Source organism: Protopterus annectens, chromosome 12.part0 (genome assembly GCF_019279795.1).
Source record: "Protopterus annectens isolate FY-2018-M chromosome 12.part0, PAN1.0, whole genome shotgun sequence".
NCBI classification, from domain to species: domain Eukaryota; kingdom Metazoa; phylum Chordata; order Ceratodontiformes; family Protopteridae; genus Protopterus; species Protopterus annectens.
The window spans coordinates 150,017,589-150,040,881 of NC_056746.1; the positions used below are offsets into that span (position 1 = coordinate 150,017,589).

Consider the following 23,293-nt stretch of genomic DNA (forward strand, 5'->3'; position numbering starts at 1 on the left):
GATGACCTCATTATATATTTCCAGTTACCTAATACCGACTTAAAAAAATTCGAAACACTATCGAAACCTTCTTGAAAACTTCCAATTATGAAATTAACCCTTCAAAATCTTATTTTTCCAATTAACCCAAGCAATCATAAAGAACCTCTCTTTCCTATAACCCAAATTAAGTTGAAATATACTTTTAAGTACCTAGGGATAATTTCTGACCATAATCATAATAATTCCTTACAGAATAATCTTGCCAAATCATGGACAAACATCGAAAATGATATAGACAGGTGGAAGAATATGAAATTCCCCTTTTTATCTAAAGTAGGAATTATAAAAATGAACATCCTACCCAGGTTATTATAACAATTTAATGCAACAAACAGCAACATTCCTTTAAACGTCTTCAAAAAGATAAACACAACTTTAACTAAATTCATTTGGTTTCCTAAGACCCCATGAATCTCCCTACCAAAATTAATGCTTCCAAAAAATAAAGGGGGGACTGGGAATACCGGATTTTAGATTATACTATGACATAATTTGCGCCAACAGACTCATGTTAACTGCAGACCATAATCCAATTAGCCCTTCTCATTTCCCACAATGGGTTGGTCTGTGGCATGCACATATAAAGCTGTGTAACATAAATCCCAAATCAATACCTTTTATAAATAAACTTGTGTTAAAGGACATGAAACTACATAAACTAATCAAATATAAAATAAATCTATTCCAGAAGCTCTTTTCTTCACTCGGTCTAACAAACGCACTTATTCTTTTACAACCCATTCATTTAAATCCAAATCTAAAAATGGGTAATAAAATGATAAATCCTGACCAGTTTCCCCAAATTAAAAACCTAAATGTCTGGGATTTCTATGCCATTAAGTATAACTCTCTAAAGGACATAAAAATAAAATTTGAACTTAATAACAAATATACAATAACTCTGAGACAAATCAAAGAGTATCTACTCTGGGTAATTTCCCTAACGAGGTTCAGGAAGAAATAAAACATTTCACTATCCCTCCTGAAGTGCCTAAAATTAAAAAGAAAATGTTATCACTTACATACAGCTTTATCTCAACCATTAAATATCAATCTTCTATTACATTTGCACAGTATTGGAGAAAGAAAAACTCAGAACTGACAGAGGTTCACTTCTCCCAAGCAATCAATAATACAACCAGGTTTGTCCCGTTCAAGAAACTATTATATACACAATTAAAGGTAAATAATAATGCATATCATACCGAGGAGCGTCAACACTTCTTGTCAAATACTTCACCTCTTTGCTCCTTCTGCCCCACAGTGACAGCTGACCTCCTGCATATTTTGTGATACTGTTAATATGCACAGAGCTTATGGAACTCACTTAGGATTAAACTGGAAAAAATGGGTTACGGGAAATCCACCCTTTCATGGGAATTTGCTATATTGCATGTGGGTCAAAAAGGCCAGATTGCTCTCTTTATGCTAATTAAGCTTTATATAACACAGAACTGGTTGGACCGTTCTAAAACAAGCTGGGAAAATTTTACAAAGATGGTATCCAAGTATATTCTATCCCATAAACTAACTACGGGAAATATTAGCAAACGCATGAAATACATTAGCTTCTGGAGTACAACCATAGACTGTATCCTGAAGTAATATAAAATGGCTTTACACCTACTCTCCTATACTAGTAATATGGCTAGTCCTTCCCTCCAAAGGATTTAACTAATTTAATTCCTTTATAGTTAGTTCAGTGTTAATATAGTAATAACAGTGTAAGAATATAGCACTATATGTAAATAGTTGTATATGTGATGTTTCATATTATCTTCTTTATTAACTACTGATTTTTCAATTTTGTGCCAGTAACGATAGCTTGAATTACTTGAGTCAAGAATGTCATGCATCTTTTAATAGTAGAGTCTCTCCTGTCATATTAAGAAAGTAAGCTTTACATGTTTTGGTTGGTTATTTGAATATTTTTGGCCTTATTTGTCTCTGTATGCTGACAAGTTTCAGTAAACTGTATTTTTTGTAAATGTTGTACCAAAATAATGAAACAAAAGTAAAACAACGCTTTGGAAAAAAAAAACATACTTAAAGGGTTATTCATCTGCAAGTAAGGGGAAGCACTGTCTAAAAACTACAGAAATGCAGGGTGGGTTATGACTACCTACTGCAGAAGATCTGCCTTGAGATCATTTATAAGGTATCTTTGTTTTACAGGGCCTCCTGCAATGGATAGGGTTGGGGAAAAAAAATTAAGTAGCCTGGAAATGTAGCTCAAGCAACAGTGCTTGTGAAGGTATGAACAGATGATCAAGTGGCTGGAAAAAAATGTCTGCAATGTACATATTCTTGGAAAAGGCACTGGTAGCAGCAACACTCCTGAGGAAATGGGCTTTGACAATATCAGCAATGGAACTGTAGCCGCAAGGCAATAAAAGATAACAGCCATCAGTCTGGGTAAAGCTTACTTAAACACAGCTAGGATCTTTCAAAATGAAGCAAAACAGCAGCCAGCTTCCCCTCTACCTTCTTGTACTTAAAGCACTATCTGTAGGTAAAAAACAGAGTTAGCGGTATATGCCAAGGGTATGAAGTCCTGTTCTCACTCCCTGAATGCTGACCTCAGGAAAAATCTGAGGTGAAAAGTCTGGTCTCTTAAGCCACTTTTAGTAGAAAACATGAATGGGTCCTGTGGGACATTATGATCTTTGTGAAAGACATACAGGGTTCCTTGCAAATAAGGGTGTATAACTCTAAGATCATACAAGGATAGAGAAATAGCCATCACAAGCAGTATGTTTCAGTAAAAGGACCTCAAATCTATAGCACTAGATACTTCAAAATTAAATAATCAAGCCAAACATGAAGGTGAAACCATTAGCTGGAAGGGTGGACAAAGGTTGCAAATATCCACTGACGACTGTCCCTGCTTTAAATGAGGAAGTTCAGTGAAAGGTGAGAAAGCCAGTGGCTGCACAGTCATAACGTTGTGAATCGAAATTTGTACGATGAAGATGTAGTAAGGTGGCACAAGTATGCAAAACAGCTGTAGAATGACTGACACTAATGTCAAACAGGTGTCACAGACACGTGAACATCACTCATAAGCTCAGCAACTGAAACGAGAGAAAACCTCTCGTTGTAGCTAAGAAGTTCTTTCACTTATTAGTGCATAGCTGCCAAGTGGAATTTTCTAGCAGGATCTGTCACTCACTTTCAGAGGAAGGTGCAGTATGATCAAAGGGGGGAGGATTAATAGGTAATGTTGGTCTTGGCTTTGTGAAATACTGCAGTGCAGGGAAACATCAAGAATTGTTGTTTGACAAATAAAAAATCTATTTCATACGGACAAGTAAGACTTTCTGGAAGTCACTTTCTAGTCTCTTGCAAAGTATGGACAACCTGAGATGGGAGGATATGGACAACCTGAGATGGGAGGATCTATCAGGAATTGAAACATTGGCTTGCAATTATGTGACATGAGGGCCGTGTAAAAAGGGCAGCATCACACATGAGCCCCCTTAACAGAAGTCAAATCGATATGGTTCACATCAGGCGAGTGGGATCGAACTAATTTACTATATTCTTAAAATACATTTTTTTTACTTCAGTGAGCACCTTGGAATTGCATCAGATTCCATAATAAAAGTCTCCCCTAATACCCTTCAAATTCTTATGTAAAGGAGAGCTACAAGAGGAAGACAAAGCAGCTTCCAGCACTAATGCCAACAAATGAAAACATGTTACTCTTAAGAAAACTCAAACGGCACCACTAAAAATGTTTAGACATCTCATTGTGCCATGTCATAGAGGAATGGACCCCCTAAATGTGACCCATGCAACCTGGGTTCGATTAACGTCCCCTGCAGTGAACAGCTAGGGAGGGAATGTGAGCAAAGGAGAGTGGTCTATTCGCCTCTCCTGTGAAGGGGGTAAGGTGCACTCAAGGGTGTGATCTCACTGTTGAAGACCATCTTCACTCTTTGGTAGGAGGACTGCTTAGAGGGAACATCACTTGCAGAAGTAAGTGGATGTCCTCTGCCAACAAGCCTATTGCACACCCTACCCCAGTGCTTCACAAGTGTGTTCATGGGGAATTAAGGTGTAAAAATAGATAATCTGAAAAAAACCCTGATGGCTGTCTAAATAATGCTCCTTCCTGGTCAACCCTCTTCCAAGTGATGGGGAATGAACAGGCAGACTTGGGCAGGAGGGGGCTGATGAATTACAGACAGTAGAGGTAAGAGAAGCCTTTTTTTAGGCATCAACATTCTGCAACTGTCTGGTGCCCCATGCAGGACTGTTTTATCTGTCTTGCACTCACAGAATGCTGGGTTAGAATCTGACCGCCCTTCATGACCTTGAACTGGATGAACTAAGTAATCACAAAATGAATTAATGGAAAAATGTATCACATTTTACATTGCCATCTGGTAAAGAATCATCTGTTTCTTCATCTTGTTCTTCCTAAACATCAGAATCATTCTCATTCTACAAATTAGTTTTTAAGTGAGGGAGAAAGAGGGTGAGCCTTACACTTAACAGTAAGCTGCCTGCTTGATCAAAAAAACTCTTGCTTCATTTTGTTAAATATCTCTGCAGACATCAGCTAATCAAATTTAAATACATCATGCATGTTCTGGCTTAGAATTTGGCCTTCTATTTGCTTCAGAAAAATTACAAGCCATTTTTTGAAGGCATAATTTGAGTGTTTCATGCCTATAAATTCTCCAACAATATTTAACAGAAGTATCAGCGCAGACTGTTTTCCTACCATCAGCTTTAATTTCTTCACTTAGGACACTCAACAGAGTTAAAAGACTAGTGGACACAAAGCTGGCTTGGTCATGAACATCCTATGTCAAAAACTGTCGTCTTAATTTAGCATGGACTCTTATAAAATATTTAGAAGAGACAGTCTTTGGTATTTAACCATACATAGTTCCCATGACACTACCAATTATACCGAACAAAAGAAAAATGCAGCAGTTATAACAGCCCGAAATTAAATTTTCTGAGAACTGTTCTCTGGTAGAACACTGTTTTGAGCTAAATTCAAATTACATTCTGGCTATCCAAAAGGTATTAACCCCCATTATAAAAGCAGGCAGCATTTATATCCTGACACAGAGTTAAGAAATAAGACAATTTCTCTTCTTGTAAAATCCAGCACAAAAAGGCAAGGCTGCAGCTATCCCATTTTGAAGTGCACACTAAAGACACTACCTGTAATCTAGGTCAGCACTCTACTCAAAGTGGCACTGAATGATGACCATAACATCAATTAGATGCAGTCACCTTACTACTACAGCATTCTGAGCTGATGTACACCCCTGTTAAAAAGCCTACTATCCTTAAATATTTACCAGAAAAATGAAAGAAAGATTTTGGAATACTTGGAAGATCTTGCTGATACTAATTAGATCCCGCGCGAATGCCCCCTTTTCCTTTTCAAAGCTATCGAGAGACTGGAATAAAATTCCTCCTCTCTTACCTAAAGAGAGCCCTCTGCAACACCCACGTCTGGGATTGTTCCAAGACGCTATCATAATCCGCTGATTGGAACTCTTACGACTGAATATGGTCCTTGGACTAATCCATTTACCCGATTAACAGGTAAATGCATACATACATAAACACACAAACTTGCCAGTTCTAAGATAGCTGCCTGATACAAGCCCAAAACCCATTATGTATTTGGGGATGGTTATCCCAGATGGTGTAAATTCTGTTAAATGGCCTACCACATGCAATCAGAAATGCTGCAGAGCCTCCCATGATGCCTCTTTCCTAGGATATGTGGTATGGAGCCTGTAGGAAGAGTGACTGACCTGACTCTTGTTCATCATCAAATGTCAGCAACAGCTTTTCTCTCTCAATGCCGGAGTGGTCTGCAAGAGGAAGTCCAGACAAATCACAAACATTCTCCATGGTTGTCAGATGTGGTCCTCATGCCAGAATAGCTAACCAGAATAGCCTGTCCCAGCTCCTCTTAAAAGAAAGGACCCGAGTCCTGTCATCTAATGCTGAAATATACTACATATTACTACCCTGTCACAGCATTTGTACATTGAAAACTACAGTGGGCTACTTGAAAATCACACAAACTCCTTGATCTTGGAAATGAAAACGTCTGCCTGTATGTGAAGAATCTGGTTGCTCAGACAGGACTGGCAACAGGACAAGTGAGAGAGACAGTGTAGGGTTGCAACGGTCAGAGTGTCAGAAAAAAACAATACTGCCCAACCTGTCCAAAGCAGCAAACGTGTTATCCTGTACTAAGGTACCCAAGGTGCTTCCATCTCTGGGACCTCCACTAAGCAGAAGAGCTCAAACAGAACTTTGCCCAAGGATGTGAGTAAAGAATAGCATTCTACTTCTCTAGGGAAGAGGAAGGCGGGTTAGGAGAGGCAGCCTACTTTCCAGATACTACTGTGACCCACACGTATTATTACTGAGGATGGGATCCGGGGAGGGCAGGGATTCAACCCAGGGTTTTAGCCTTCTGCCTCAAGCACTGATTAAGTCTCTTTTAGGAAGAAGAGACACTGCACACCAGTCCACACAATACTAACAGCACTAGCCTCTCTCATTCTGTCCACAGTAGAAGGGTTGACCAAAGAAGACCGAGAAGTAAGAGAGGATTCATTATCCTTGTCTCTCAGAAATATAAGAATGTTAGTTCTTGGAAACACCACTGCTCAGGACAACTCACAAGAGAGCTAAAGCCTCCTCAAAATAGCTCTAGTAAGGGGGGGGGGTTTGCAGGGTACTCGGTGCCTCTCAAAGAGGTGGGAGACCGGTACAATTTGGGGGAAAGCAGTGAGCCCCCAATATGAAGGGAAATGCATAAGGAAGAAAGTGCAGACACTTATACTGGTGTCACTGTATTCCCTAAAGGTGTAATCCCACACAAGTGGCAATATCCCACTGGGAATCAAAAAAGGTGCCCAGTTATAATGCCAAGGGAATGATTGTAGGTTCATTAGGTAAAGCAAAGTAGCTGAAGCTTATTCAACTTATTCTCATTAGTGACACAGACTCTAGAAGAGGAAGTCAAAGGACAGAGGAGCATCAAGAATATTGATCAGAGGGGAATTAATTAACTTTTCTATCTCAGCAGACTGGCCAGATGCAAGCTCAGTAGTGGAAGGTGTGGTACTGAAACCCTAAGATGCACCCTCCAATGTAGAAGCCACAAAAATGTCTCCTACCCCTTCCAGAAAACAGCCGATGTTACACAAGGTTCCCTCCTCACCAGTCAAGAAAGAGTTTATAGTCAATGAAGGAGTGGTGGCCCCCAAATGGGGACCTTCACAAAGGATCCTTTAGCAGATGTTTGGCTTGCTCCCTTACTTTCTCATGCCTCTTTGGGTCCTGCCTGGTGTTACCAGATATGTCTTCCTGCCAATTCCTATACTGGCTATCCTCCAATGCTGTCATCCTACCTGTGTTGAGATAAGCCTTGACTTTTGATATATTCTCTGCCTGAAACAGTTGCATATTGTGCCTTTTCCCAAAGCAGTAAAACAACTGCTGGTGATCTGATAACTGCAGGAACACTCCAGAGGTTTTATTTATTTATTTATTTTTTTTTTTGGGGGGGGGGGGGGGTCTTCAGTACTGAGTGCGGGAACTTTCCTGTTAGACCCTGCATGACAGAAACATGAAAACTGCAAGGTTCAACAATGAGATGGGGTGTGTAGGACTAGTTGTGCCTTCCCAGACTTTACATGAGATATGGCATACATCAACAGAAGGCACATGTACCAGTGAACATGAAAAATAGTGCTTAAAAGGCAGTCCTCTAGGAAGAGTTCCCAGAAGTTATCCACTGCAGAAGCTACCTTAGGGTAAGTGCTCAAAATCATGGAGAAACCAATTCTATACATGCAAAATAATGTTCAGGAGGAGAAGTGAGCTTTGTAAGAACTAATGTTGCAAGTTATTTTGAGAAGCAGGAAAGAAAGAAACTAGTCAACGAGTTCACGTTTTTAACACACCTGATGAGATTAAAACAGTGAATTGGTGGGGGCACACCAATGGACGTGTACCCACAGCTAGCTCATCTGATGCAGACCCCTAAAACTGGCACTCCTATTCTCGCCTTAAGGTGGAGAAGAAAAAAATGCTCTCTCAAACTTGACTCCTGTAATTGTAGCAAGCTGCCTACAGTTACTACCAGACTCTCACATCACATATTAATGTAAATAAAGCACTGGCATCTATTAGTGAAGTGGCAATATCCTCACAGCTTCATAAAGCAATGCTGGTACTACACTCTTGCAGACACTTGTCTATAGTGCCCTCTTTGCACCTCCCTAGTTACACGTGTGTGTGTGTGTGTGTGTGTGTGTGTGTATCAATACAAATGTAAGGGCAATCCCATTTGAATGACTGCTACAGGAAAAACAAATCACTAACTAGGTCAATGCACCTGATTAGCAGTAGGTCAAAGTGCAACTTGCTACAAGTATCTTACAGTTAGAACAAATACATTTTTAGACAAGACAAAACAAAAGCTGTGAAGAATATATTTCATTTTTACAACAGCACTGACTAATAGATCTACACTAAAAGAAAAAATCATTCTAAAGGGGGTCACCTAAGCCAAATAAGCATCAATGCCTCCCTTGATGCTGGAAAAGTAACTGTCAGTTACAGAGAGGAAGGTCAAAATACAGGAAAACCTGAAAACAAAACAACTATGGGAGAACAACTGTGTAACTATTAATGTTTTTAGCTTCTGTTAATAATCAGAAAGGGATCTGATGTAGCCTTAAAGTAGCAATACTTAATATGTGCAGAAAAAAAATGTTCTCCACAGCACTTCATGAGAACCATTTTCCTTAACATTAATCTCTGGAACAATCACTTTTGTCTACATCGTAACTTTAACTGCCCCCAGTTCTCTTCTCACCACTGCCCATCTTTCCTGAATATGGGTCACTGCAGTAGTCTGAAATTTTCCCTTGAGGGATTCCTCACTTCCTTTCTCCCATGGTGCAGTATATATCTGATCAAGTGCATGCCAGTTTCAGGACTCCAATGTCGTACCAGGAACTAGAAATGATGGGCCTGAGTGACCATCACCTGGTCAACAAAGTGACAGTTTTAGTTTCTGAGGGATGTAGATATGACAAGGATACCAGTCACGCCAAATGAATGGTGCCACCCATGCTTTAGATGCACCCTGTAGTTTTCACGTGTGAACCAGCTATGATGGGCTGTATCCCTGGTATCTGGCACAGAGCAGTCTACACCTGTGCTCAGCATCTGCTCTCCCCCATAGGAGGGACAGCTACTCACGTAGCACCTGATCCATCCGAGTCTTCAATGCTAGAGTTAAGAGCTCCCATGTGAATTAATGGATTGATTCTCATAAGATTTTGTGAATCCCAATCTCTCTTAACTATAAACACATACACACTGGGGCAGTTTTCCTTTTAAGGAAGCCTTTCTTTTTGAGTCATCTGTCAAAATGGCAGAAGGAAAAGTCTATAGGTGGTGATCCTATGCTTTTTGGGCTTCGAAGAAATGAGTCTGGGGAACACGGAGTGATTCCAATCACACCATCATTTTGTAGACTTTCTCCTTTCAAAAAGTCATCCTCTTCATCTTCACTGACAACCTATGAACAGACAAAGGGAAATTAGGTACAACTTATCAAATCTGATGTAATACAACCATGTAAACGATAAGTAACTATAATTAATATGTATATACAACAGAATTTGTACTGGCAAGATTATACGCACTCCGTAGTTAATACTCACTACTTTCAATTTTAATGGTTCTGCTGTAAAATTTATAAGCAGTCAATTAGCAGTGCATTTCTGATACTGACTCCTAGTAGTTAAAAAAGTTTACCTTTGAAATGTTGAAAATCATGTTTGTAAACAGCCAGTTGGGAGAACCGAAATGCCGATTTCTGCTTGTCGAATGTTATGGAAGTTCGAAACTCAGCAAATCAAACAGAAGATTCCCTGAGTTTCGAACTCCGATGTCGAACACACAATGTAATGCGGGGGGCAAGCCCCCCTGCACCACCCACCCCCCACTTTAATATTCTAACTCCGAGGTCACACTACAGTGGGGAAAGGGTCCATTTCCCGACCCCAATATAGTGCACTCTGCACGCAAAATGCCGAATCTGCAATGAGCAAATGCCAATGTGCATTCGCTCATTGCAAATTCGATGCATTTTTTTCGGCTATCCAAAAACTTGAAAACATACTTCCGCACAACCGTACTTCGACAATTTGAGTTTCAACTTTTCAAAGGTAAACCGTTAAAAATCATAGCATGGCTCCAACTTTTCTTAAATAGCAATGTACTCAGAGATTAACAATCCTGAAATCAGTTCAAGAAATGTACTTGCCAATGTCCATGTCAGCTTCTCCTCTGATGACTCAGAAGAGCAGGAGGAGAAAAAAAAGTTATCTTGAGAACAGGAGAAAAGGCAAAAAAACCTTAGGCTAAGGGAAAGGAAAAACAAAAGCATCAGCTATAAAAGTATTTTCTAAGAACCAAGTACAATGAAAAAGGCAATTTTACACACAGGTGGTCAGCATAACTCAGCTAAGGCAGCCATCTCTGCATCTAACAACCCATTACCAAGAATAAGCCCGAGTCTTCAACAAGTTTGGACAGGGAGATGAGATGTAGTAGCTGTTGGCGTGCTTAATATGGGGAAAGGTATGGGAAGCAGCACACCGGGATGTAGTAAACACACCTTTGGAAATATCACCAATTTATTTATCTTTATTGACCACTAAAGTCACGACAAAGTATATGCCTGTACTAATTCACCTAAGATTACTTCACCCTGTAGTTCCCAAGCAGGGATTACCCATTATAACTAGATTCCTAGTTTCAAGCACAGAATAATGGACTCCAGTGTGATTCCTGCTCTCCTCTATACACTGATATTTACTATGAAGACAATGCTATAAAAGTACTCAGGCTATTCTAGGAGACTTCAAACCCATTACAAATAAAGTTTTCCTAAAAAAGGTAAGACATCAGAAGAGTTGTACCTGCCCTTGGATCACGACTGATTAAAAAATATATAAATGAAATAAAGAGATAAAGCCCGATACTCACGAAAGGCCACCAAAACACAGGTGCTCTATCAAGCATTTTTTGCACTATGCATATCACACAGAAAAAATACTAAGGCTTCCTACCTATGCAACAAACAATAATTAATAAACTAAATGAAAAATAAACCAGCACCACCCTTCTCTCCAATTTGTACATGGGCTCTGGGTATCACATCAACAGTGACCAAAAAAGAAAAAATAAAACTGATGTATCCTACATTTTTCTGGAACAATTATCAAAAAAATTCACTTCACCTCAATGTCATCATAAACACTACTCTCACAGCTTGAGCAATTAAAATTAAAAATTATATTACCAACATATTCTGCCTGCAAAACCACCATGAACATTACCACTTATAGTTTCTTCAAAACACACATGATGCAACACACACTTCATAAATTTTAAAGGGGTCACTCCTCATCATATCAGAGAAATATTACAGAACTGTTAAAGCCTGATAATCCTCACACAACAAATCTAGGCTTGGCTTTCATAAAGATGGCTGTTACCATAACTACTAATCTTACAGCACATTTCCACTACCTCTCCTTCAGGTCTCACTTCTGGCACCTCATCAAAATTCCATCCCCACATCACCCAAAGATTTTTGAATAATCACAAACTTCTGTCCCCTTGATGAAACTTTTGAAAAATCAACCATTTTCTCCAATTTTAAATGGGGTCAGGGGGTGCCACTTCAATTGCCCCCACCCCTCTCTCTCGATTTAAAGCCACTCTCTTACCTTGAGTGTCATGCCCGACTGTTGCAGACATCCTCTTTCACAATCCATCCGCTTCATGTTTGGGCACTGACATCTTCTCCTCTCGGCTTCTTTCAGTCTCTTCCAATCCTGCTTTACCAAGTTGTTTTCTGCTTTCTTTTACGTCACCAAACTGTACTCTATTCTTCTTGATTTTCTCTACAACTGGGGTGCTTTAATGGCCTAGCTGTTGTCATCATTTCGTCTAACACTGTACATTAACCACCCATTTCAGACATCACAATTACCTCTCTCTCTGCTGTGATAAGTACCTTCATGAGACATTTCTCCTGTAATGTATCCTACACATCTGGAACATACTTGCCATGACTTTACCTGAGCTTGCCACCCTCTCTGACTATTCTGCCTTAGTGTTCCTTGCACTTCAAGGGTGAGTTCTTCCTCTTGCAATGTAGGCTGTGTGCATATAGCCAAACAACGTTGGTGGGTCTCCATTCAAAAGCTGCTGGAAGTACTCCTTGCATTTGCCCTTGAGGCCTTATGGCTTGGTGAGCAGACTGTTGCTAGCAGCCATTGTGAATGACATCTACAGACTACCTTCTGTTTTTCCCTTGCCATTTGACAGCTTTACACCATCTGCCGAGTCACTTTACAAAAGATGGTAAAGCTTCTTTTATGCCTTCCTTTGTCATAGTGTCTGCTCTGTTAGTCTTTTTTTCTAGCCCCAAGTCTGGTTAGTTTTCCTACATCCTCTGACATTTCTTTCATTTGACAATTTCCTAGAGTTATGCATTAAGAACCTTACTTCCACACCTAGCTTGACCACGCTCTGTCTTCATGCATGCTGCTTTTGTACTCAGTAGCTTGTCTTTCTGAGGTACTAGAACCTACAGCATTTCACTGAACTCTTGTGCTTTCCTTCAGGTCAACTTCCAGGTCTTCAGCCTAGTCTTTGCTGACCTTAGTGTCCTGTCTGACCACTACCTGCAGCTGTTTGTAGCCACCAATGGTTTATGCTGGGGACCAACTGATTCACTAGGAATGACTTTTTAATCAATGATTTGACCTCAATGTCCTTTTCCTTACTAAGGAGAAATCTACCTGAGTTGCACTCAAATATTCGACAAACACTGTTTAAATCCTGTAAAGCTTTACAAAATTATCACAGAATTATCCTATAATTCTCTCATATGTAAGAGTTTTCTTGCTCTTAAGTCTTTTAATCACACACAGGACATCCTCAATTAAGAATTCTGGAAATTCGATGGGTGCCTCTCTCTATCAGAGCTACTATAACAAATAATCTATACTAGCATTATCATAATTAGGTTAGATATAGAGCTGTTCATAGTAAGATACTATGTGGATCATCCATTTTATATGGAAACCATTTAGCAAGTCCAGTCCAGAAATGCTGAGAATAAAGGGCTGAAAAAAATGGAATTGCATATAACCAAGTCTGAAACTGCCATTTCTTGGAATATTTAATTTTCTCCAAGATATGGAGAATCTCAGAGTTGGTATACATAAAGTTTGGGGGACTACAGGGGGGACTTGCCACCCTGCAAAAAAAAGGATTTTAAAGGAGCAGAGCGATGTTTTATATTCACTCTTCTGAATTTTCAGTTTTTTTCGGTGTGTTAGTACTTGCAATTTTGACTCAGAGTACTTCAACAGAAAACTGATTTATATTTATAATGAAAGAATGAAATGGAGTTCTGTTTATATCTTAATATTTATTTTTTCATTAATAAAACACCTGATGTATCTTCAAAGTATCTTCAAAGCAATATAAATTTTCTCTGGTTAAAAAAAAATAAAAAAAAATGATGAGGCAACTTTATCACCCACACAATATGCCCCAAGTAGTTTCCTTATCTGTCCACTTAGTTATGTACTTAAAATAGTTAGGAGAGAGTAATGCTTTAATAACTTCCAACTGCTGATACAGTTCCTGTATTCTTAGTTTTGCCCAACCAAGTAAATCTACTGATTTCTGACAAAATGTACGTTGTGAAAGCGGCAAAGGGATGCTTTGTCATTTTCTGTCCAATACAGTAAACCGGAACTCTAGCAAAAAACAAAACAAATATTGAAGAAATACAGAACAATTTTCATATGTTGCACTTTGCTACCCCCCCCCCCCCCGCAGAAACATACCTTACATTTTCAGAGTTTTAGAGTTTTAAAAAAGGAAGATAGGAATAAATTCCCTTTCTCCCCAACCTGAGAACAAGTCAAACCAAACAAATATAGGGTACAGTATTAGGCCTATTTTTAATAGTAACTCTCAAACAACCAGAAACTACAGTTATCTATCAATCACCATGGGTGCGGTTAACAGGGTTTACTGTAGTTTACTATTTGCTCACTCTGTCCTCTGCACAAACTGTTCACCTTGAAACCAAATCACCTTTACACCCTTGCAAAAATGGTTACCATAGTTTGGACCAATGTTTAAAGTATTAAGTATAGGTGAATGACCAGACTAAATTCTGGGCAAAATTTAAATAATTTTGAGCAATCTTTCAGGTTAATATAAAATCCATTCTTAATGTTTATTCTTAAGACCATTATGTATAAAGTGATCTGACTCTGCACTGAAGTGCTGACAAATACTCAGTAAACCATTAGAGTGGATAACTTACAGCTAGAACATTTGTACAGATATTTATGAAACTGGTAAGACACGACTGTCTTTTAAACCTATGCTGACAAAGATCCTGAGTGACAAACACAATAAGTAACAACAATTTTTTTTTAAGTATTTCCTTTGGACAGCTGTTAGTTGGCAAGTGTTCACCAACCTGCTAATCATAGCCCTTAATAAATGGGAGAACCAGTGGTGCTGGTTTCCAGATTATGGAACTAATCTGAAAGTTCTACAAATAAGGTATGATACAACTGGAGCTAACACCATATTTAACCTAACACAAACACTCCCAGGATCAGGTCAGGTCCCACAGTGGCATTACCTTTGATCTCCTTAAAGATGCAAAAATATCTTAAATTCTGATCTTCGAAAAAGCAGCCTGGAACCTGTCATTGTGAATTAAAGATGGTTTAGCCAAACACATATGACAAGAAAAGTGGTCCTTAAAATATTTTAACCACTTACTTTAAGTTACTATACATATATCAGCCAGTTTAAGGGAAACTGTGGTGCAGTGTCCATTTCTTTACTTTTTTTGGATAAATATCAATAAAAAACCTTTGGATTGATACTGTTCTCTAAGATCTCCTTTCCAGTTAAGAAAATTGTTTCAATTTGTATATAACACAGATATCTGCGATGGTGGTGCTGCGGTAGCGTGGTCTCCTCACAGTAAGACGTTGTCCTGTTCGATTCTCAGCTAGAGCGTCTTCTGTGTGGAGACTTGCGTGAATGGGCGTAACTTTGTTGAAGGTTGTGCGTCAGGGCCGGCAACTCGGCACGTAAAAAATCTACTGCCGATCATTAGCGGACCGGAGTTCCGCTGTGGCGACCCCTGTGCCGAACGACACAACAACAACAACAGAGCTCTGCAATCCATGGGTTAGAAGAGAAATAGAGGAGGATGAACTCACTGGATTATGAGGATATCCCCTTGGAGGGGAACAGGGCCAAATAGGAGGATACTGAGTATGGTGGAAAGAGAAGCAAATATAGCCTTTTCCCCATAAGTCAGGTCTCTCATGACCATGTCTGTTTGAAGAGGAGTGCTACTTATAATGTAAAAGGTGGAAACAGTTCTCTTGCTGAATGCTACTACACTGCCCTTTTTTGCATTTAACTTGAGATCATTTTCATGTGGCAGTGTGCTGCAGCAAGTAACACGGTCACTTCACATGACATTCTACAGTTCTTGGCTGGGCTGCCCTGTGTGTGGAACTTGAATATTTGTGTGGGGTTTCCTCTCACTTCCATAAGGCATCTGGGTAGGTGGACTGGCACAGCTAAATTTCCTTAGATGTGCATGCAGTGCACTTGAATTACAGAAATAAAGCCTGACAATCTATTTACACTCCCTAGCTGCCTAATAAACAATAGAAAAATCCATAGATGGCAGCCATTTATGGGGGTTTCACAGGAGCCAGACACATTCTGTAAACCTGGTTGGATGGTCAAGACCATTTTCAGTACACCAGGTATGTGCATACCCCAGTTCTTTAGAGATGATTAATATCAGCTGAACAGATAATGCCCAGCTTGTTGTCTAATGCAGCCTTGGTCAACTAGATGTCTAGAATATTTATTATAGAATAAATGTTAAAAACAGAAAGGGTCCTGTGTTACCCCAATAATTACCCTCTCTGAATGCAATCTTCTACTAGCAACTTTGACATTTGCTAAATGAATAGATGCACTGGTCCACAGATCCTTTTTTGGCATGATCTGGGCTACTTGGCATTGAAAAGAACAGTAGACAGCTAAAAGTCACATCAAAGACACACACACTACACAATTTACAATTCAATATAATTTTATCAGTGTATTACAATGCAAAAAGAAAATAAAAGCAGGGAACTATTGTAGGTTAATACTAGGCTAATTGCCCTTGTGGGCCATTTTAAACCTAGTCAATTATCCTGAGACTCAAACTCTGCACCTTGTTTCTGTAAGGTAAAAGTACAGTTTTGTACCTACCATAAATGTAGATGTCCGATAGATATGCAACTGCAGTCATAACATATGGGTTGTCCTGCCTCAGGCAGCCCTCGGTCGGCCGGATTCCAAAGTCTGGGTCCGACATCGGCTGATGTTGCATTTCTCTCCGACGTCAGAGTGGCCGGAGTATATAAGCATCAGCCGACGCCATCTTCTTCAGTGTTTCTTGCCCCAGATGCCAGGTGCCCTCCAATGAAGGCTGTAATCAAATTGGAAGACAAAAAATAGGTTTCCAGACAATAAATATGCAATAAACAGATACACCATAACAGATATCCCCAGCTAAGGATAATAGGGATAGGAGTGGACCCAAGGCATAGAGGGGAAGGAGGGAGGGAAAACCCGACTGCAGTTGCATATCTATCGGACATCTACATTTATGGTAGGTACAAAACTGTACTATGTCCTTCAAGAATGCAACTGCAGTCATAACATATGGGTTGAATACCATAGCTTAGCTGGGGGAGGTGGTATGCTCTAGGAAAAGGATGGTGTAGCTATCAGTCCCTGCAGGACTGCCGAAGCAAAGCCTGCTCTGGATCTGGAATATAAAGGGAGGTTGTAGTGTTTGGAAAATGTATGCAAAGAGCTCCATGTAGCAGCTTCTAGAATGTCTTTTGTAGGCACCCCTCTTAAGAATGCTGTAGAGGTGGCTGTAGCTCTGGTGGAGTGTGGTCTGACATTGGCTGGCACACTTTCCATGGAAGGAATAACAGAATCTGATGCAATGTCCAATCCATTTTGAAATAGTCTGTTTGGAAATTGCTTTTCCTTGTACTCCAGGGGCGTAAGCTACAAAAGCTGATCAGACTTCCTACTGGTCTTGGTTCTGTCCAGGTAGTAGCGAAGTTGTCTGTGAATGTCCAAGGTATGCAACAGTCTTTCCCCTTTGTTCTCAGGATTGGGAAAGAAAGTAGGCAGGTGAATTGCTTGATTTAAAGAAACCCTAGATAGCACTTTTGGCAGAAAGGTAGGGTTGGTTCGTAAGGAGACCCTGTCTCTGTGAAAGGTTATGAACGGTGGTCTTGCCATTAGGGCCTGTAATTCCGAAACCCTTCTTGCTGAGGTAATTGCCAACAGGAAAGCTGTCTTCCATGAGAGAAATTCTAAGTCCACAGAAGCTGCTGGCTCAAAGGGAGGTAGAGTCAGTTTTTCTAGGACAAAGTTGAGGTCCCAAGCTGGTACTGGTGCCTTTCTTGGGGGCTTTATATTCTTGATTCCCCTAAGGAATTGCCTTAACAAAGGATGTGAAAACACAGGTGGATCAGTGTTGTATCTAGCTGAAATAGCTGAAGCATGTATTTTTATGGAAGAATATGAGAGTCCATTCTGTAGCATATCTGCCAAATATTCCAGAATGAGTGGAATGTTCAATAATGATGCATCATGACCCTTGCTGGTATTCCAAATGCTGAATCTCTTCCATTTGGCTGAGTAAACCTTTCTGGTGGATGGTCTCCGGGCTTCTGTTAGTATCCGCTGAACTTCCTTGGAGAGAGATAGATTGAGTTTATTCATGGGATCTCCCAAGCTGTTAGCTGTAGCGTCTGGATGTTGGGATGAACTGTCTTGAAGTTGTGTTGAGTCAAAAGTTGGGGCCATTGGGGAAGGGCCCACTTTTTGTTGTGACATATGCTTCGTAGTAGTGGGTACCAGTGTTGTCTTGGCCAGTCTGGAGCTATTAGGATCCCCTTGGGCTGCTCTGCTTTGATCTTTAGTAATACTGTTGTCATCAGTGGCAGAGGTGGGAATGCATAGATTTTTAGGAAGTTCCAGTTGAATGAGAGAGCATCTATTTTCCATGCTTGTGGATGATATGTCCTTGAACAGAACTTTTGTAGATGATGATTGAGGTGGGAGGCAAATGGGTCTACTTCTGGCCTGCCCCATGTCGAGGTGAGTCGTATGAAGATTTCTGGATGTAACCTCCATTCGTGGGGGTCTAGGAAATTCCTGCTTAGACTGTCCGCCAGCACATTGTCTTTGCCTGGAACAAACTGGGATTGCAACTGTATGTTTAGGCTCAGTGATTTTTCCCAAAGCTTCATTGTCAGTCTGCAAAGGGGGTAAGAATGGGTGCCCCCCTGCTTGTTTATGTACCACATCACAGTGGTGTTGTCTGTCCGTATTAGCAGGTGGCCTTGTTGAAGTTGTTGTCCAAAGGCCTCGATGGCATGCATTACTGCCAGCATTTCTTTTTGGTTGATATGCAGATGCGTTTACTTTGGAGACCATTGTCCTTGAATACATCTGCCCTCCATGTGCGCCCCCCCATCCAAGGTCTGAGGCGTCTGTGGTCATGGTCTGTGTTATCTGAGGTTTTTTGAATGACATACCTGTGTTTGACTGGCTTACCGAGGCCCACCATAGAAATTCCTTTTGAAGGCATGGAATGAGCGGTATGGTTGCCTCTAGGTTGTTGCTGTGTTGAGACCATAAGCTTTTTAGGTACCATTGAAGCTTTCTCATGTGTAGTGTTGCTAGTGGAACCAGGAGAATGCAGGATGCCATGTAACCCAGGGCCTGTAGGAATCTCTTTGCAGTCATCTGGGTGAGCTTTGCTAAACCTTTGAAGTAATGAGTTAACTTCTTTTGCTAGTCTTCTGTCAGGTAAGCCATTTGAGAGGCTGTGTCTAGTTTGGCTCCTAAGAAGGTTATTTGCTGGGATGGCTGAAGTCTTGACTTTTGGAAGTTGACTGTGTATCCCAGAGCCTGTAGCAATTGTATGACATAATTCAAGTTTTTTGTCAAAACCAGTTTGTCGTCCGCTTGTATGAGGCAGTCGTCCAGGTAAGGGTAAATTTGAATCCCCTGGAGCCTGCAATGAGCGATTACTGAAGCCAGGCATTTCGTGAATACTCTGGGCGCAGTAGATAAGCCAAATGGCAATGCTGAGAATTGATAATGCTCTGGCCCTGCAAGAAATCTGAGGTATCTTCTGCAGCTGTGTCTGATAGGGACATGCAGGTATGCCTCCTTGAGGTCCAGAGTAATGAGCCAAGACCCCTTGCCCAGCATGGGAAGGAGTTGCTGTAGAGTCAGCATTTTGAATTTTGGTACTATGAGAAAAGTGTTTAATGCGGACAAATCCAGTATTGGTCTCCATTGATTTTCTTTTCTTGGAACAAGGAACAGTCTTGAATAAAACCCCTGGCCTTGTTCTTGTTGTGGAACTTTTTCTATTGCTTTGATCTGAGCAAGCAGAGAAATTTGCTTGATAGCCTCTGCCCTCTGGATTTGTGGTAGGTTTGGCATGCCTTGTTTTCTTGGCAAGGTATGAAAATGGAACCTGTAACCGTGGTCTATAATGTCCAAGATCCATTTGTCCTTTGTCAGTCTGTGCCAATTGTCTGAAAACAGAGATAATTTTCCGCCCAAAGGAGCTTCTGCTTGCTCTTTGGTCAGCGGAACTAGAGGAAAGTCATTGAGATTGTCCCTGTGGGGCAGGAGAAACCCCTGTGTCACTTCTTTGGTTTGCTGGTTGCCATTGTTGTCCCCTGTAGGAACCTCTGTATTGTCCTCTTCCTCGGGCACGCCTGTTTTTGCCCCTTTGAAATCTTTCAGGATTAGGAAAGGACCAGTTTTTAGAAGGCCAATTCCTGCTGAATCTGGGTGGCTGAACCTGGAGGAAATATTTGACTGTCTGAACTGACTTGGCTTTTTCCTCAATGGACTTTAACACATCTTTAGCATTAGCACCACAAAGCTTGTTCTTTTCCAAGGGTGCATCAAGAAGTTTTGCCTTAACATGATCTGGTAAAGGTTGTTCTTTTAACCATGCATGTCTACGAATGACTGCCCCTGTCATAGCTGCCCTACATGAAGCTTCCAATGCATCATATCCACACTGTAGAAAGTGATTGCTAACTTGCTGAGAATTATGTACAGCCTCCTGCAAAGACTTCCTATGTAAAGGTTCAGGAGAGGCCAATATTTTCTGTAAATCATCTAACGGGTAATCCTGATATTGAAACATATGAAAGAGACAATTGAGAGCTCTCATAGATAAAGTAGTGGAGGTGTAAACCTTCTTCCCCCATCTCTCTAATGACCTAGCTTCCCTGTCGGAAGGCAAAGGATTTTTGGAGGTGGTAGCTGAAACCCCTTTCGGTCCCTGTGAAATTGTTTCTAAATCCACAACATGGGCCCTAAAGAAATGAGAATGGGTTTCAGGGACCCTATAGTATCTGTCAGGCTTGACAGGAGCAGGAGGAAGAGTATCAGGGGTAACACTGGAGTCAGAGTATAGATCATCCAAAACCTCAAGCACAGGAGGTATAGCTAAGGGTCTGTGTTGGGGCTTTTTAAGGAAGGTTCGAAGGCGCTTTCTGGAATCAGAATATTCCTGGCCTTGCCACTTAAAATGTTCCCTCATGGAATGCAGAACTTCCCCAAAAGAAATATCCTCAGGGGGAGAGGCCGAGGGGATGGAGTCCTCTGCATCTGAGTCCTCATAGGTCTGGAAGGGCTCTTCCTGGCTGTCCTCAGAATCTTCATCTGAAGGGAGAGGGTCAGTGGGTTCAACCCTGGGCCTCTTATCAGGAGGAGGCTGGGATCCTCTCTCAGGATGGGCCTGGGAACCTCTGATCATGGAAATTAAGTCTGCGGCCATAGTCATGATTTGTGTTTCAGGAGTAGGCTGAGGTAAGGCTTTAGCAGTAAGGTGCTTGGACTTGCTGGCTGCCTTAGCACGTGTGTAGGCCTTGATAGACATGGACATGGGAGGCCTAGCAGCTCCACGTGCAGGAATGACCTTATCAACAGCAATGGTCTCGGGCATTTCCTCGGTTTCAGTATCCGGAGGAAAATCAATAACTGGTGTCGGTGTGGTCTCCGGTATCGGAGGTATCGGTAATGCGGTGTCTTCGGTTCGGAGCGGTGAAATTACCGCCTCAGAGGGAACCGGGGCACTCGCGGTTGGTTTTGGCATGGTGTCGGTGGAAGACGCGGGCCGAGGATGTCAGTCCCGGTCTTTTTGTTTCTTAGGAGTCTGCGATGTCGGAAGTTTCGACGGCATTGTATAATCGAATTTTTCGCCGAAAAAGTCTTCAGCGAACTCTGCCCGGCGCCTGAGAGTGCGCTTATTGAAGCGAGCACAGGCGGCACAGGCCGAGACGACGTGGTCTGGGCCAAGGCAAGGAAGGCAGTAAGAGTGGAAATCCTTATGAGGTATTTGTTTACCACAAGACAAACAATTATTTACTTTTTCAGTAATTTCTGACATCGGCTGAGGCAAGAAAAGGTCCCCAACGGGGTACTTAGCTTTTTTGATGACTTCGGTTTCGAAGAATACAGGAGCTGACCGACCGGCACTTGCGAACTGCTTCTGCTTCGGGCACCGCGCAGCAAGAAAAACTGAAGAAGATGGCGTCGGCTGATGCTTATATACTCCGGCCGCTCTGACGTCGGAGAGAAATGCGACATCAGCCGACGTCAGACCCAGACTTTGGAATCCGGCCGACCGAGGACTGCCTGAGGCAGGACAACCCATATGTTATGACTGCAGTTGCATTCTTGAAGGACATCACCTTAACCATTCTCACCTCCCCAACCCCTGTAACTTCACACACTGATGCTTGGGTCATATTCATACAATGTTTCCCTTTACTGGAATCAAACAGCAAGAACATGCATGACTCACATGCACGAAAGTGGAAGCCTAGATTACATCACCCCTGACGGGACTCATACCCACAATCCCTGGCTTAGGAGGCCAGTGTCTTATCCCTTTGGCCAGTATGGCCTGACAATGTATACGTATCCAAAGGACTGTTTTTATTCTCAGATATGCTGTCATAAGCACAGTCAACAGCAGTAAATGTTTGTCATCCTATGCACAGACGTTATAATACAAAACAAAATTAATGGTTAGGTTGACAAAACAAAAAAGAAGTTATGTACTCACCATAACGTTCCATCTGAGTAGTTATACTTCATTTTCTGCAACCTGTGGGTATTCGGATCTGAGCCGGCAACATTTTATTAAGCATGTGCTCCAAGCTCCTCCCCTTACCCATAATCCCTCACCTCTCTTACCTTCCCTCAGATCGAGTTTGCCACTAACCAAACTATCAGCAACTCAATAAAGCTAACCTAGAACAGGTTCGGGGGAAGGAGGGAGGGACGGTTGCAGAAAATGAAGTACAATTACTCAGATGAAACGTTATGGTGAGTATATAAGTAGTTAACTTCATTTATCTGCAACCTGTAGGACAGAGTCCCCAGCTACCAAAACTCCTGGGAGGCCCTCATGGAAGGATATTCCTGCGCACAGCAGAGCCAAAGGATGCTCTCCATCAAGAGATCAAATCCAACTTATAATGAGAAATAAATGTATGTGACCTTGCCCAGATCGCTGCTGCACAGATATCATCCAGAGAAACCCTAGACTAAAAAGCAGCAGAAGTTGCCATAGATCTGGGTAGAATGAGCTTTAATAAGACCAGGTGGGGATAGGCCTTTATCCCTATAGACTTGCAGTACACATTGTGTAATCCCATCTAGCTAAGGAGACCTTGGAAATGGCCCTGCCCAAAAAGGGTCTAGAAAAGGACACAAATAATTGGTCAGACTTACGAAATTGTTTAGTCCTGTGTAAATAGAAACAAAGCTGTCTATGAACATCTAACAAGTGCAGCTTATATTCACCCTTGTTCTGGAAATTTGGAAAGAACAAGGGCATATTAATTATCTGGTTAATGTTAGATTCAGAAGCAACTTTCGGTAAGAAAGAAGGGTTCATATGAAGCAAAACCCTGTCTTTATGAAAGATCAAGTAAGGGGGCATGGCAGACAAAGCTTGGCTCTCACAAAC

At 41.2% G+C, this 23,293-nt stretch overlaps 1 protein-coding gene across 1 annotated transcript in view; it reads right to left on the minus strand.

Annotated features, from left to right (window-relative positions):
• Positions 1–4,765: 4,765 nt before the first annotated feature.
• The window catches only part of RRN3 (RRN3 homolog, RNA polymerase I transcription factor), a gene marked incomplete in the record, with an annotated part of 604,791 nt that continues 586,263 nt past the window's right edge, over positions 4,766–23,293 (minus strand). The window contains 1 exon segment of the mRNA XM_044089174.1: positions 4,766–9,631. Within this exon segment, the coding sequence (XP_043945109.1) occupies positions 9,470–9,631 (162 nt within the window).